Raw genomic sequence first — 18,075 nt, forward strand, 5'->3', positions numbered from 1 at the left:
TGTACTTGCAGCTGCTGAAATCTCACCAGCTGTAAGGTTCCTACCATATAAAGCCATCCAACTTTTTCATTAACTGCTCATTAAAGGTACTCACTTTATGAAAATGACTTGCCTGTGAAAGTCCTTAGAACTGCATTTTCCATTTAAGAGAAGAAATAATACTTTGTGGGGATGTGCCAGCAAGCACACTAAGGAGCAGAAAATGAAAAAAGTTAAATACATGTTATAGTCTAAACTTAGTTGGGAAAAGGAACAGTTTCAAAAAACACCCAGCCCTGAGTCACGCTTCCTGTTAGCAGAAAAGCAATGTAAAAAAACAAAAGAGTGATATTTGTGCTCTCAGATTGTGTGACAAGAAAGCCTGGTGGGGATACAGAAGGAGACACACCCCTCTTGTGCAGACCACTGTGCAGCAACGTAAGTAGGTTTTTGCTTTGTGGTTGTGGGTGATTTCTGTGGCTCATCTGTCTACTGCAGTTCTGTTTAGTAGGATTAGAAATGTGTTCCTGGATATCATGTGTGCAGTTGAGGCATGGAAGTTGCAATAACGGGATCCAAACAGCTGCATTGTAGGGTCTTGCGACAGTAGATTCATAATGTGAATAGGAATGTTGAGAATGATAACTGGGTGGTGTGATTTTTTTTTTTTCATGTGAACCTATATCTCAAAGTTAGATCCTCAGAGTGGATGGTGGAGGGGATTGAGGCAATTTAAACTGCTGTAGCACTAGGTGTAAATAATACAAAGTTAAGACAAAGCCAGGCAGTGTTTGCCAATTGACTGGCAGTTGAGCACATGTTGTAATTGACTGATTACAATTCTGCAATGAGATTGGTCTGTCAGACTCTACCAATTGTAAAAATGCAATTCTGATGTAGTATTGTGGAGATGTCTGTGGAAGACCGAATTTCCATCTTGAGAGATTCATATGTTTATTTTAAATATAGAGCTCATGTTAACTACTATATATGGAAGCATATAGTGGACTTTATTAAATACATGAATAACTAACTAAATAAATGTTGAAATAAATAAATCAATGCATACATAAATGCTGAAATGTTGAAATAAAATACATTTTGAAATATATACTGAAATGTATAGTCCTACATTTATTTCATTTATTTATTTAACTATTTCAACATTTATTTATTTCAACACTTATTTATGTATTTAATAAAGTCCACTATATACTTCCATAACTATAAGTATATACAGTGCATCCGGAAAGTATTCACAGCGCTTCACTTTTTCCAAATTTTGTTATGTTACAGCCTTATTCCAAAATGGATTAAATTCATTATTTTCCTCAAAATTCTACAAACAATACCCCATAATGACAACTTGAAATAAGTTTGTAACTCCAAACAAAACCAAATGTTACTCTGGTATCTTAACATAATATAGAGACCTAAATACACTAGGGAAGTCACTAGGAGTAATGGGCAAACACAGATAAAGAGCTGTGGTTATATTCCTGAGGGCCAAGAAAAACAGCATTAGAGACTGAATCGTAAATATCCATTAGCAAATATATATATTCAAATTATTATTTATTTGTGTATTAGGAGACGCCCTTACCCAGGGCAACTTAGTTTCACATGAAACATTTTCAAAACAGTGCAGTAAATACAATCTACACAAAATAAAAATCATACATCTTATTACAAATGAGTTCTGTCTAAGGGGTGAGGTAAGCATAGAACTAGGGGTAGTTTCAGTAAAATGACAAAAGTGCTAATAATACAGGTATGAGGGAGCATAGTTTAATAACAAAGTGCAGAAAAACAAGAGATGAGCTCTCCAGGGGATTAGGGTGTGGTATCACAGGAACAGTCTGAACGGGTGTGTCGTGTGCAGACACCAAAAGGTGGTCAGAGACTGTGCAGTCCTGATCTTGCTGGATAGGTTGTTCTATTACTTAGGGGTGAAGGTGCAAAAGGGGCAGGCTAGAGGAAGGGGAGCAGAGATGCGGTTCAGTGAGTCTTCTGGCACAGGAAGGCCAGAGTGGTCTAGAGGGAGTGTATGAAGAGACGGAAGTCTTGAGGGTGCTAGGAGCAGTCTAGTGGAAAGTTTGAGATGCAAGTTGAGATTGGGAACCAGTAGAGAGAGCAGAGTAGTGGAGTAGCATGTGTGAATCGAGGGAGAGAGCACCAGATGAGCAGCTGAGTTCTGCATGAGCTGCTGAGAGAGAAGAGGAGGAGGGAAAGAAGAGAAGATCAGATTTGGAAAGGTTAAGTTTGAGATGATGCGAGTGCATCCAAGAGGAGATGGCAGGCCGACACAAACAGATGCGAGAGAGGATGAGAGGATACAAAGAGGGAAGAGAGAGGGAGATCTGAGCATCATCTGCATAGGTATTGTAGGAGAACCTGTGGAATGTAAACCCCAAGAGTGAATGGAAATAAGACTTCTTGAGAGAGAGGAGAGGACGGTAGAGGTTGAGGACAGATTTGGTCCTCTTCCATTTCCTTTCAGCAGATTGGATCTAGCTGAATGTACACCATTGCTGATCCAGGGCTGAGGAGGGGAGGGGATAGGTTGAGAGATGAGAAGACAGAGAGAATAAAGGGAGGAGGTGAGGGAGGAAAAATAAGTGGAAGTAGCACAGTCAACAGAGAGATGGGAAAAGGCGAGTGAGAGCACTGGAGACAAGGGTCACAGGGGAGAGAGAGACGAGATTCTGGCAGAAAGTGACAGTAGGAATGAGTCGGGTAGAGAGAGGGAGAAGGAGATGAAGTGGTGATTCCAGTGGTGATTTCTTAACTGTCTGCATAGAAAGGATTACTGTCAACCACATAAAGCACAGCATATGCAGCATTTTATCTATAATTGGTCGAGATGTCAAATGTTCCATGCTGAAAAAAAGAAGACCAGAAATAACCTTTAAATATCCCCTACTACACATTTATCTCTGGTTGAAGTCAGTATTTCAGATGTTACCAAAAAAAGTTGTACTAATGCATTACCCTGACTCACCACAAGGTGTCGTATCTGTCCTCTAATGGTCGAACAATTGTATACGTATGTAAAATGTAACTTTAAAAATGTATTTGGAGATACAAGATCGGGTTATGTAGATAACTCATTGTTATGTTGTATACTCTATAATCAGTCACCAGTGAGGATTTACAGTTACAGTTACAGGAATTCTGAACCTGTAATATAGATAAATGTAGGGCCGACCTGACAGGCGAACTAGGCGGTCGCCTATGGCCCCATAATATCAAAGGGACCCTAAACTATTTTGGTTTAAATTAGGGTAGGGATTTTATAGTTATGGCCCGGCCCAGTAAAGGCATTTTAAACCGATTTAGTTAATAATAATTGTCCCTCTATGTATTGTGATTGTTTGTCTTTTTATGTATCTGTTTTCTGTGGCCTGTTGGTGTGCTAAGACCCAAACGTCCTGTGAGGGGAAGGTGTGCTAGCAGTTCTCTGACTCCGTACAAATCAGGGTGACCTAGTCGGATTTTAAAATGTAGGTGTTTTTTCCCGTGCCAATGCACCTTGTGGCACATAACACTGATGCGAGAGACTGAGGTGGAGAGAGCGATATTTTAAAATAATGCAGAAAAGAGGATGAGTACAAGAAGGCGCAAGGTAGAGGCATGTATCAGACGTTACTCATTATTTCACCTCACCTGTTCTGTGTGTATGTGTGTGTGTCCTCAATGTATGCAACAAGCTAGTGATTATCAAACTAGTTTTCAATTGGAATCAGTAGTACACTTTGAACTCAACACAACATGCCATGTAAGCAGCTGTTAAGGCGCAATGACAAGCCGAATGACCTCCTGACTTCTAAATGCTGCTGCAATGTGATAGTTAATGCATTACATTTTTGCACAAGTTAAAAGAAAATATGTGATGCTCCACCACAAAACAGTGAGAAACATGCCCATTTTCACATGTAAGCACGCAGTTTATGTGCAAACTCTACTGTCTGAAATAATATATCCTGAAATGGTCACATTTTAAACGTGAAAGAAAACTGGTCCGTTTTATTGTGGGTTTCAATGTAAGTAAGTTTCATGGTTAATGCCAGTGCGGATCACTTTGGTTTCCTATTATCATTGCTCTCTATATTGTTGTGGGTCTGTTGTGTATGGGCTCAAATTAGCTTACTAAAACAAAGTATTAAACAACAATCATTTGCCCTTTGCAGGGCTGCGGGTAAACAGCACATCGTCTCTAGTGCAATAAACTAAAACCGTGTAAACCCGAGAGGGGCATTTCATTTGTGACTCGAGCATAGTGTCTCCAGAGAGGTCAGAACACGCGTGTCAGGGATATGTATGCTACATTTCATGGAAATATGATGGATATAAGTGTATATTACTGAGGAGTTTATGAAGAGAATGTCAGTGGAACTTTAACAACTGTTTTGTATATTCAAAGTAGTGGGACTTCAACATTTCATAACTTTCTGTGGAATGAACATATCGTAACAACTTATTTATAATAATCCAGCTCAATCAGATGAATTCATAATCTAATTTTTGAAAATGTTGGTGATGTGACTGATTTTGTTTTGGAGGGTCACATCACTTTGATAGCTAGCCTTGTCAGCTAATGATTTTTGATAGTATTGTATTTTTTTAATACATTTTCTGTTTTAATGTGCACTGTGCAATATAGTATTTTCAGTACTGATTATTTATGGTGTGGGTGTTTTCTTAAATTTGTATTAAATCTATTTCAGTGTATGTTCAAGTGCAATACATGTTCTGTGATGTGTGCTATTTAAATATTTGAGTCTCTCTTAGACTTCCCTAAACAGTTTCTCACTAAAACGTTTTGTGGAGAGGTGGGGGGCCCCACAATCAAATCTCGCCTATGGCCCCGAAAAGGCTAGGGCCGGCCCTGGATAAATGCTCACCTTTATTTTAAAATACTGTTGTATAGTTGTCATATATAGTACTTCTGTCTATTCCTTAGAATTAAATCCTTATCCTCTACCCCATCTCCTGCTACAGTGCTGACCTTTTGTCAATGAATTACAAAAGGACCATTGCGACCGTAATGGATCAATTCCTGAACTCAGTCAATATTTGGTAGGTTTAAAATTTTACATTTTTAAAAGTTGCTTATATGATAAAATCATTCTGGAAAACTGATATCTTACTTACACTATAACAACACAACAAGACACATAAAATTGTGATTTTAAAAATGGTGGGACGAATAATTTAACTTAATTAATTCCAAATTTGATTTTGAGGAGCTGCCTTTTGTTATTTAGAATCTTGCATAAAAGTATGAACTGGTTTTTACAACTCGAAGGGCAGGCAAAGTCAATCATCTCGGTTTGAGTGTAAGGTGAAATTTAGTGCAGGGTGAAGGTATAGCAAGTAGAGCACATATTCAGCTTGAAGATAGACAGCTCTCACTGTTCACATCTGGCACATGCCAAGCCAGAGACTGTGTACTGTTGTGATCCAAGCCGCCAGCCAACCCCACCCTTATAGCCGTGCAGCCAATTATACACTGCCATGGACTGCCAGCTCCCAGCCACATGTGGCATGTGGCACACCCATACATACCAACCCACCTCCATTCTATCAGGGGGTAAACTGCAGTATGGGCTTTTAGTTTAAACTCTTCCTTAAAAGCCAGCTCCTTTTATTAAAGCTAATGTTGTAAAGGTATGAAAGACATTATCGTATAGTTCTGTAAAGTAATTAAGCAAATCCACTTGTTTTATCACAGAGGCTTACATTCACTTGATGTGCTCAATGTTATCAACTGATGCCTGACAAACCCAGCACTGTTATTATGGAGCCAGGTTGACAAGTATGCACAGTGCAGTCTTGAACAGATTATTCTGAGGCTGATGCATTCTGCTTGCATTTCAGGTTTCTGTTGCAGTGGTTGCTGGGAAGCCCTATATAGTTGACTTTATTACTCACCCAGACACATCCAGACATAAGCTTTGTGAAACCAAGGTTTTCTTTAGCTTTCTTCAGTCCTATAGTGTGTATGGAACAGCATGCAACTTTTCTAACAACTTCTATATTTGGAGTGGACAGAAATGCAAAACAAACATATCGCCCAATCCTTTCAATAAAACAACAGTGGGACTGGTTCTTTGTTGCGTCAAAGAGAAGAGTCTGGCTCTAGTAGTTTGAAGGCTAATGGAAATCAGGAATGACAGGTGCAGGCCTGTCTCACAAAGTAGTGCAGGGGGATTGTAAACCAGAGGGTGTTTAGTTTTATAGTTCACCCTGAATCATCAAAGTAAACTTGACATGAGGAGAAGGTTGCTGTTGTTTTTTGGAGGAAGAAACACTCTTACGAATTGTTGCAGCAGGAAATATCACACTCCTCTTGACTTCACTTGTCTCACTGTACTGAAAACAGTGGTATGAGGAATAGTGCAGTATCCCATCAACAAACATGTAAATATAGTATATTAAAAACACCAAAACAGTGGAATTATCCCACAGTACTTCTTCACTTCTAGTATAGAAATCAGCATTCTGAATGTCTGCATAAGGCCTTACTCCGTTTTAGGTGTTTTGCGGCCATTGAATTATCTGTGTGAACTGACAAATCAGCTTGTTTTAATGTGCCAATGCTCTGTATGATGCTACAATAACAACGATGGTGTTCTCAAAGGGACTTTTCTACTGTGTGGAAATTAGATGCTCTCTCTTCGACAAAAGTGAAGTTGTACAAACTGGAAGCTCTTGGACCTGTTGGAACCAATATTATTTGGTGAGATAAAAAATGTGGCTGCACTGTTTATACAATGATAATTAAACGCTGTGAGAGATTAGGAAGTCATAAGCACTCGTGTGCCAATATCCAGTCATCAGCACACACTGACAAATATCGGGAGTGAAAGCCCTGTCAGATTGTTAACAAGAGGATCAGTCACGTTTTCACAAACCTTCGGCAAAAACCGTCCCGTCCCCCCACTTTCACGGGAGACAACTCCGCTGCCGCCCCCCCGCACGGCTATACCATCAGGATTTATTTTGCCTGGGGCCCCACATACCCTAGAATGACCTCTGATTATTATGTTAAGAAATTTGGTTAGCAAGAACCAGAAACCAGCCCTCAAAGCTTATTACTTGTACGGCCAGATCCCTTCTTAATGAACACATGTATCTTATGAGATATTCCAGTCTTTCAATTATAAAAATGTAAAAAATGTAGTTGACCTGGAACATTCCTAGATCAGGCTGAGGAACAAATACATTTACATTGTTGTCAAGAATGTGACAGCAGAAAAGGAAACAAACTCCCCTACAGCATTTGTTTTTTCATAGCTCCACATCCAGAGGTTACCAGCCTGTTTTTGGTACATGCCGTGTGTGTCTATGTATATATGTGAGTGTGTGAACAGTATGTTGCTCTGTGGGAGGGGCCGGGTTTTAAACCGTTCTTCTCTGGCAGTGCTCTGTATACTCTGTCTGGGAGGAAATACACAGTCAAGTCAGAGCTGACGTGTGCTGAAGGCTCCTGTCCAAACAGCTGGTACCCATCTGCTGCTGCTGCTGCTGTTGCAATTGCTGCCTCCGTGTCTTCCTTTCCCTGACACGTGCCAACCAGGATTTATTTTGCATTCACCACAGTGTGAGCACAGACAGGTAGATAAACGGAGAGACAAGGGAAGTGAGTGGGGGTTATCTGTGAGGGAGGATGAATCCCCTTGTGCACTGGGCTGTCAGTGATCCTGCTGTGTTTCGCTTCTGCTGGGTGTTCTCTCTGGTTGTAGCCACCTTCCTGGTGTGGCTCGTGTTTTTCTACTGCACTCTCAGGAACCGCCAGCCAGTGTACACCTGGGAAAGGCGTCAGACAGGTATGTGCCTATGATAATGACAGCTTTCAGTCACAAAGAAAGGTATGAAAGGGGTATAATTATTAGCAAGGTAGATTGGACTAAAGGTCACTTTTTTTTGGTACTTTCACACCATTTAGTAACTTGTGTGATGCTATGTGGAACAGGGCTCACAATTTGTGTTTAAAGAATCTTGGAGCAATCTTTTTTGCCTTGACCAAAGTAGCCCCTGTAAGCAATCTGGAACATAAGAGAGCAGCAACAGGGTGTATGAAGCACAAAGATTGTAGGAGTCACAGTGTTTTGCATCTATAGCTGTAGGGAGATTGTGGTTCTAACTGAGAGAGGCTAGGAATGTATATTACTATGTCTGTGCATAGATGCGTACTGGTAGTAGGTTATCATTCTCATTAAAGTGCATCACTGAAAAATGAAGACTTGCTAACCAAGCCAAAGAAGGCTAGATGAAGGCTAGGCAAGCAAAAAATAGATTATTCTCACTATTGCTTATTATATAATGTGGCAGTACTATCAGAAGAAAAAAAGAATTCAGCTTTTATATTACACCTGAGCACATGATCTTTATATACTGGAATTATAGCAGTGATATGAAAAACAGGTGTCAATACAGACTTTGAACAGTGGCCAGGAAGCATAATTGGTACATTATCTGTATGTCAACCTGTGCTTATTACAGCATCATCTACAGCTTCTGAGTTTTGAAGACAAAAAGGTGAAACTATTACAGAGGCATATTCTGGTTTAATTGTGCAGATATTAAAGCCACCTCCTACACCACAGCCATGGAAGTTTTCATTTAAAATGCACATATTTTTAGTGCAATTCCTTCATAGCTGTACTGTGGTGAATTTGTCTTCTCATTTAACCATTAGGAACCCAGCATAGCATATATCATATATAGTGGCCTGGTAAATTGGTATGTATTTTTGCCAAGCTTGTTAAATGTTTGTGACTTACATGTCATGCTGCATTCTTAAGGGTTAATGGCCCCTTTTCTAATACTGTACAGTCATTTACAACTCCTTCAGAGAGTGGAACCCCTTAGATTTCATTAATTAGTCACGACACACTCTACTTGGGACGAATGATTGCAGATGTATATGCAATAGTTATTCATTTCTTCATAAATGGTCTTTTATTTTCTATTTACTTTTATTTTATTTTTATATTATTCTCTAAACATCTACAACACCTTTACAGGGTGTCATTTAGTTGTGAAGTACAGCTTGATATTTCTAGACCAGTTAAAGTTATTAGCCAATATTTATTAGCAATTTTGTATGCAGCCACCATTTACATGACAATACATTAAATTAAAAAACAGAAATGTTCACCTGGGGACCTCAGGGTAATCTGATATGAAATGACCCTTATGTATGGTATTGCCCAAACTATTAAAAAGGTCAGATGTTCCCCTAGCATAGTGACTTAAATGTGTTAAGTTATTCCACTTATACAATACTCTTAACCTCAAGGAACACTTAATGGGAATGCTAAAGGGAAGTTATTTCAAGTTGGTTTATGCAAATGCCCACTGCCATCTTGACTTTTCCAGTAGTAGAAGAATGTTGACTAGTCAGTCAGTAGCTGCTTGACAAGTACTACTAATAAACCTTTCACAGTGCAATGTATTTGTTAGGGCTACAGATTTAGAAGTAATTCCATAGAATGGGAAAGACTTGCCTCCCTGTGCTGTTCAGACTATGGTGTGGATCTCAGGGTATCCTGGAAGTATGGAGAACTAATTCATAGTTCATTAGCATCAACTAACATGAGAACAGACCTCTTTCTGCTGCGTGAAAACGGGCCCTTTTCTGGAATCGTCACCAAAATGAGCCGAATGTAATTGAGACTGACACCTCTAAGACTAACGCAGTAGACCAAATATGAATTTTACAACACATCAGCTTATGCAATTTACTACAACAAAAGCATACATTAAAAAACTGAATGTCAAAGAAAATAAGCATGAATCAATTTTACACATTTTACAGGAAATTCAGTTTGGCACTAGACTACCTTTTCTTGTAACATATTGTGACAAATTACTGTTTTCTGTTTACAGCTTTTGGTTCTGTTCACTGAATGCAGGCTTCTATAATTCTATGCTGTCGTTCATAATGAGACTCAAAATTAAATCTTGTGAAGGACAGAAGGATTCTCATTGAAAGCCCACTGACCACCATCAGGGTAACCTTTAAATATCATCTGTCATATCTGCCCAGACACCCATTGTTACATTCCATATATTGCTATACACTACTGAGAATTTAAAAGGGCTTTTTATTTTTTCCAAAGACTCAGAGAAGCCTGCAATCTGGAATTAAATGACATTAAATCAGCTCTATCTATATGAAACCCTATACTGTATAAGATGGTGCTAGGAAAATATAACGTGCAGAAGAACTATTGCATTCTTTAGGGGTTTACCCCCGTTAGGCCAAGAAAACCAGTTCTCTTTTTTGCATACAAATCTGTTAAAAGAGTTTTTGTGATTTCTTTCAGGTCAAACAGCTGGAGGTCTGAAAACGAAATCCCGAACCGAGGTAAACACATTTTTCAATAATTTCAATAGTGTAGATAACATGATAGAAAGCATGACAATTACACTGAAAATGACTGATTTGGCTATCCCATAAGTCCCATACTTAAAAATATAATTGACAAATAAGCATAGTTTAACTAACAAAAGTTCAGCAAATCACTGATTAACCTGAATGTGAATGAGGGTAAATATTTGTACAAAAGTGTGTAATATGTAACAGCAAAGAGAATAAATAATACTGATAGCTCGTCCTACACAAATCAAATCTTGAATTCTGCAGTGTCACCTCTGGGAGGCAGTGTAGCCTCATGATTGCAGAATGTGAAAACTAAACCCCATTGACTATCAACAGAGTTTAAGACTGGGTGGTCCTCGGTGTAACTCAGATTTTGACCTTCAACCACCCCCCCCTGAAAAACAACAACAATAAATAGTGTTAAATATGTACCTGGATATATTTTACTTAATCATATTGAATTGAACATCTGAATTGTCAAGCAAAGGGCACTTGAAACCACTTAATTCTTCACTAAGCAAAAAATGTTATGTTAAAAAGGGCTGATGGGAAGGAACAAATATTGTAAAATACAAGCAAGGGAGGGAAGAGGATCTATTTCAGTGCTGGTGCTGCAAATCTGATGAAGAGACTGTGAGTACATTTTTGGTGGGGGTATTAGGGTCCAAGAGGGGGAATAGATAGGTGGGGTAACAGGTCCCAGCTCTAGGGGAGGGACTGCTGTTAAATGACAAGTACTAGCAGCTGCCACAGACAAACTACTCCGGGCCTTTTAAAGCGTCCTTCTCTTTGAACATGAGCACCCAGTCTTACCGGCATTCTATTTTGGGAAGATGTCAGGGACAGAGTGTGAGATGATATTCTTGCTCAAACCCCTGACTTAAGCACTATGATCATTGTGAGGTATTCCTCAGGTTTGCTGGAAAGGTGATAGACTGTGGTACAACAGAAAAGCTCTTGCTCTGTCTCTTTAGTTTTGATATGACAGTGTTTTCTCACAGTCATAATCAACAGATAGTGATGTATGTTGAGGTTGATATGCAGTTTACTTTACAGAGAGGGAATTTATCCTTTAAGAAAACCCTTTCATAACAATTATTTCTACTTATGTATGTGTATCTTTTCTGCGGAACACTTCTCCCAACTTGGCAAGATTTCACAGTACCTCACTGGACATCAAGCTGCTTTATATTATGGCATCGCACACCCACATTACTTTGAGCTCTGGGATCAGTTTTAGAGGTCAGTGACTAAACTGTGATCTTTAAAGGTACAAGACTGGGCTGTGTTATCAAAGGAGTCGTAACACTTCAGGTGGGTGAGGAGGCCTTCCATCCCAGTCACATGGGCACAGTGGTCACTGTCAGACAAGAGGAATTATTGTGCTCCAAACAAAGCCTGTCTGTTTCAAGCTGTTCTTGAGTAAAATCTGAGTGGCCCGACGCTTTTTGAGTCTTGCCTTCTAGAATTCTGGAAGATGAAGGAAAATGTATGTGACCTAGAAATCCTAGTCTGTAATGTAATAGAAGTTGCTCTTCCCTCTGTATCATGCCCAAAGCCTCTTCTGTTACATCACCTCTTGAGAATGATCGTCTGGTCCCAGAATGCTAACACTGGGTCATATCATCTGAAACTAATTCAATTTAATGGAATACTGGAGTGTAGTTCAATGTAGCTCACTTATTTCCTTTTTGTTCACCAGACAGATCCCGTTATCATGCTTCCATTTAGCTGGACAGTTGCTCCCTTGACAAAATCTCCTCATTTCACCTCTCACCTCAGTTAGTTAATGTTCCCAAACCTGTGCAAACATACAATTTATAGTAATTCCCCTTGAATTAATTACATGTCTTTGTATTCCACCTGAGAGACTGTTGACAACCTGTTATTCCCTTCTACTTCCCATCACCTTTATCTGCAACACGTATTTGGTAATAAAGAGGGTTCACGTCATGTAGCATCAGACATGCATTTCCTGTTCCCCTGCCCTAAATATGAGAAAATGTCACTGGAGACGCATACTTCCGCAAATTTTCCCAGCAGGCCATAGAATTCCCTGGACTCTCTGAAATATGGAAACTCCAGTTCCGTAAGGAGAAGGGAGCAGACAGAAGTAGCTTCTCAGTACTCATTGTGCAACTTTCTGCCACCACATAGACAACTGCTCTTATATTCACTGTAAGGATGGGGATGGCGACACATGGAGGAGACTAGCTAAAGTGATGGCTTAATGTGTCAAACTGAAGGCATAAAAACAATTTTGGCAGCTGGGTCTTTCAGCACTGTTGGCCTATTGTTAATGGTAATGAATTCTAATACAGAGCAGATAGAGTGACAGGATGTTTGGAGTTGCAGTGGCGTGAGCGAACTGCTTTGTCTGGTTTTACTAGCGAGGAAGTTGAAAGTCATTTCCTCACTGAAAAACGACTGGTGGACAGCAGCAGAACAAAACAAAACAACACGAGCCAGAACACAGTATCACGGGATTGCACTGGAGTAATTTTGTCGGCAACCTCCCACATATTCGTCAATATTAAAAGCTTCTAAAGACTGTATTTTTTTAGAACTCTTATTTTACCATCAATATTAAGATCAAAAAAGGGATACCCACACACTTCACCATGGGTATTCCTATTTCACTACTGGGAGCATAATGAAAGGAATCCCTCTCTCTAACAACAAATAAAAAGTATAGGAATTTGGAAAGTAACGCCAGGATTATACCAACCTTGTGGTGAGGTTCACACAGAATCACACAGGATAACACATAGCTACTTTTTACTTCCATAATGGGCTTATCCACTTAAAATAGAATAAAATAGAATAAAACATGGTGTCTTCTACATGATGAAAGACACTACACAGGTCATCTACAGTTTATTACCATCTTTTTAAATGTCTTGGCAAGTGCACACTGAAATAACTCTGTTTCCTCACGTCTTCATCAGAAATGGTTATTATTGTCAGCAAAGGCTTTTTTGTAACAGATATACTATTATTATTATTAAGTAGTAGTATTACCGCTGTTGTATCTGTTTGATTCCAGAAAAAGAAGAGGAAACAAGTGAAAATCAGCAAGGCCTGTGAGCTGCCAGAGAAGGTAGAAATAGCAACGGTGAGAGCGACTGCCGTAGAGGTACAGTCTTCTAAAGCTGTGAAGAAACAAGCGAAACCAGCCGCGAAGACCACAGAGAGCTCTGAACCCCCAGCAGCTCCTCAGAAACACAAGGTCAGTCTGTCCGCTCACACTAACCTACCAAACAAACCCCATCAGCCATAGGACACTTTGACACAGCTTTAAAGTATAAGAATGTTTCTATGGAAGCATTTTGATGAATCGAAGTTGCCTAAGTACTGTGTGACATTATCAGGATTGTTATTATATTGTAATACTATGTGGTTGATAAGAGTGGCAGGAAGATTGGTCAGTATTACATATTTGACAGGAAGATTAGCTTCAGATTAAGGTGAGATTTTATTTATTAACAGAAGAAGATGTAATATTATTTATGGGTAAACTGTGCCAAATAAAATAAATATAAAATGTTAATCTTAACATTCCTAGAACATTTATCTAAATAGTTGTATTTAAGCTTTTTTTTTATGCTTTGTATATGAATTTGTTAATTTACACTTCCATTTGCTTTCGATCCCTGAAGTGCTCTGATATAGGTGATTATAACTGAAACACTGTAGGAATAAAAGTAAGACTATTCCTCACTATTCAAATGATGTTTAATTACAAGGTCATCTAGCTTAATGGCATTTGGAGTTTATTTGTAAATCTAAACAAGGAGCCAATAGGCTAAAAAAGGATGGTATGCAAGTGTTTCATGTTCTTGTTTTACACATTCCAATCAATGTTCTTTTGGCAAAACTGTTTATCCAGTTAAAGCTTCAGTGTTCAAGCCTGTTACTCAAATGTGACATCAGATTTAATGATTAAAAATAAAAGATCTCCTAGTCATACTGTTATATAACTAGGTGCTTGATTTATTTATTTATTTATCATCAGAAACATCATCCTACCCGAAGCCTGCCAGCTACTCATACTAGAAATAGGGTATACTGGCAGCAGTAATCAACAGTAGTGATGTTATATGGCACCAAATTTGAATAGAACATAAATTAAAGAATCTGTTCCCCTTGGCAAATTCATAGATTTTAATTTAATTCATAATTAAACATTAAGAGCCATTAATGCTTTATCCATTTGAACTCACTGATCTGGAATAAACTCTTACCATTCAAACAAACTCATGGCTAAGAAGAAGAGATGAGTCGTTTGTGCACTGTGATCCTGCAATGCAAACAGCAGATATTAAGTGTAAGAGGGCTGATGCAGTCTGTACTGATAATGGTTACATTTATAGTTGCCTCCTCAATTAAAGAGACCACTGGTGTATGGTGTTGTCAATCACACTAGCTGCTCGCAATTAGTCAACACTACAGTCAGTTGGTGGCTCAGCCTGGTTTTGAACTTGCAATATGCTGGCTATGAGGCCTAACTGGTGCCTGAGTGCCCTGTGTCAGTCTGCTTGCTTTCATTCTGACATACCTGTATCGAAAAGTAAGCATATTGAAGACAACCTTAAAATCATTCATAACAAAGTCATTTTTATTTTTCATCAGATGGCTTTCAGGAAACACAGATCCCATGTGACTCAGAGTTAAGAGTTTGTGTTGATCAATTCTCACACATAAGTCACACTGAATTAGATTATAAAGCTATATCTGTGTAAAATATAATAGATTTTTAAAAGGGACATTTTACAAAGGCAGAGAAACAAAGCTGGTTATGTTGTTTGTCTGTGAGAGGGGCTGCGGGAAGCTGACTATGCTGATTGCACTGCAATGCTAATGACCTGAGGAAGGGGTCGATATGTGAGGCTGACGTTCACAAGACTCAGCCTAGCCTGGCCCTTCTGACAGATGGCGGACAACGCTCAATGAAGGAGATGGACAGTCAGCCCTTCCTAGTGCAATAACAGCGTGACACTTGCCAGGCATGTATAAAGATCTACACAGTGAAAAATACACGCACAAGCTCTTTCTAAGGGACGTTCATGACTATGAGATAGCACCACACCTTAGATGTATTGTGAGGCATGAGGCACAGCTGTTTGATTTTGGCCACCCACATAGGGGGATGATAACACAGCAGGTCTCGCAAAATCGCTAGCCCGACGTCCCGGGGCTATAGTGTTTTCCAGTCGGGCTACCAAAATGCATCACCGGCCTGCCCGACGAGCTCTCTGAAATAGTGTAATCAAATCCCTCCCTTGATTCACGTTATTCACTCTCTTGACTTGTTATTTTAAGGAACAATACGATCGCGGAAGTTTTTGATCATGCAGATTTGTCCGCAGTGAAGTTGAGCTTCAAGCCGTGTATCGACTGCGCAGCGGTGCGCAATGAAGTTTCCGTCTTTGCTAAAAGTCGGCGGCCAGAGCGAAGAGCAAGTGAGGTGCGGGGGCGGACGCTGTTTTCTCCGGTAACAGCGGAGGAGGGGAGGGGGGCAGACCGGGTCGGCTCGCGGACGCATATTGGGTGGCCCAGGAATACGCAGTGCAATTTGTCCTGAATATCCGTGCTGGAGCTCTTGTTTTAAGAGAAATACATTAATAAAAAACGAAGACCCACTTTCACGTGAATGCGTCACTTTGCGTGTCAGAATGTCTGAATCCATGTGCAACACACACACTAGCATATACACTCACCTAAAGGATTATTAGGAACACCTGTTCAATTTCTCATTAATGCAATTATCTAACCAACCAATCACATGGCAGTTGCTTCAATGCATTTAGGGGTGTGGTCCTGGTCAAGACAATCTCCTGAACTCCAAACTGAATGTTTGAATGGGAAAGAAAGGTGATTTAAGCAATTTTGAGCGTGGCATGGTTGTTGGTGCCAGACGGGCCGGTCTGAGTTTTTCCACAATCTGCTCAGTTACTGGGATTTTCACGCACAACCATTTCTAGGGTTTACAAAGAATGGTGTGAAAAGGGAAAAACATCCAGTATGCGGCAGTCCTGTGGGCAAAAATGCCTTGTTGATGCTAGAGGTCAGAGGAGAATGGGCCGACTGATTCAAGCTGATAGAAGAGCAACTTTGACTGAAATAACCACTCGTTACAACCGAGGTATGCAGCAAAGCATTTGTGAAGCCACAACACGTACAACCTTGAGGCGGATGGGCTACAACAGCAGAAGACCCCACCGGGTACCACTCATCTCCACTACAAATAGGAAAAAGAGGCTACAATTTGCACAAGCTCACCAAAATTGGACAGTTGAAGACTGGAAAAATGTTGCCTGGTCTGATGAGTCTCGATTTCTGTTGAGACATTCAGATGGTAGAGTCAGAATTTGGCGTAAACAGAATGAGAACATGGATCCATCATGCCTTGTTACCACTGTGCAGGCTGGTGGTGGTGGTGTAATGGTGTGGGGGATGTTTTCTTGGCACACTTTAGACCCCTTAGTGCCAATTGGGCATCGTTTAAATGCCACGGCCTACCTGAGCATTGTTTCTGACCATGTCCATCCCTTTATGACCACCATGTACCCATCCTCTGATGGCTACTTCCAGCAGGATAATGCACCATGTCACAAAGGTCGAATCATTTCAAATTGGTTTCTTGAACATGACAATGAGTTCACTGTACTAAACTGGCCCCCACAGTCACCAGATCTCAACCCAATAGAGCATCTTTGGGATGTGGTGGAATGGGAGCTTCGTGCCCTGGATGTGAATCCCACAAATCTCCATCAACTGCAAGATGCTATCCTATCAATATGGGCCAACATTTCTAAAGAATGCTTTCAGCACCTTGTTGAATCAATGCCACGTAGAATTAAGGCAGAAGGGGGTCAAACACAGTATTAGTATGGTGTTCCTAATAATCCTTTAGGTGAGTGTATTCTGCTATATAAACAGCATAACATAATTAGAGCACCATTTACTTGCCTCACAAAACTCTGGTATTATTATTATTATTATATTATTGAATTTATTGCCACACTTTAATATGTGAATTATTCCATCAGAAAATGAACACATTTAGCGTTGTCAGGCTTTTATTTGTGCTTAATGGATAAAACAGCAGAGCTGAGCGCTCAAGTTTATGTCTCGACTCACGAACGTTCGTTCTCAACGGGAGGCCAAAACCGAGTGCAGCGTTAATATCACTGTCTCTCACGATTATAACTCACTATTAAATCAATCGTACATGACCAAACATCAATATCCCCAATGCATGTAAAAATACTTCTAGTTAAGACCTCATGTTAAACATGATCTTGTTCTCCCTTGTTTTTATGCTTTTTATGTTTTTATTCTACTGGTAACTAAAAGACGCCGTGCTGATGCTCATGTGTCTGGCGTTGCGCTGCAGGAGGCATTTGTATTGTATAGGCAACAGAGGGTGTCAATTAGAAGAGTTGCTTCTAACTGGAGTGAGGTTGTTAGTGGAGTTCCACAGGCATCAGTACTAGGGCCTTTGCTTTTTCTAATCTATATTAATGATCTGGACTCTGGGATAGTTAGCAAACTTGTCAAATTTGCAGATGATACTAAGATAGGTGTCTCAGTAGATACAATCTTGGTAGCACAGGCTATTCAAAGGGACTTAGATAATATTCAGTTGTGGGCCGACACCTGGCAAATGAAATTCAATGTGGACAAGTGCAAGGTAATAC

The 18,075-nt window shown here is 39.8% G+C and overlaps 1 protein-coding gene across 1 annotated transcript in view; it reads left to right on the top strand.

Moving 5' to 3' along the window:
• Positions 1-7,373: 7,373 nt before the first annotated feature.
• Positions 7,374-18,075, top strand: part of LOC136759576 (plectin) — a 348,280-nt gene continuing 337,578 nt past the window's right edge. Inside the window, exons 1-3 of the mRNA XM_066714579.1 lie at positions 7,374-7,811; positions 10,317-10,357; positions 13,419-13,601. Coding sequence (XP_066570676.1) covers positions 7,652-7,811; positions 10,317-10,357; positions 13,419-13,601 — 384 coding nt within the window. The 5' untranslated portion in view covers positions 7,374-7,651. The remainder of the gene's footprint in view (positions 7,812-10,316; positions 10,358-13,418; positions 13,602-18,075) is intronic.

The sequence above is a fragment of the Amia ocellicauda genome, chromosome 10 (assembly GCF_036373705.1).
Source record: "Amia ocellicauda isolate fAmiCal2 chromosome 10, fAmiCal2.hap1, whole genome shotgun sequence".
Taxonomy (NCBI): domain Eukaryota; kingdom Metazoa; phylum Chordata; class Actinopteri; order Amiiformes; family Amiidae; genus Amia; species Amia ocellicauda.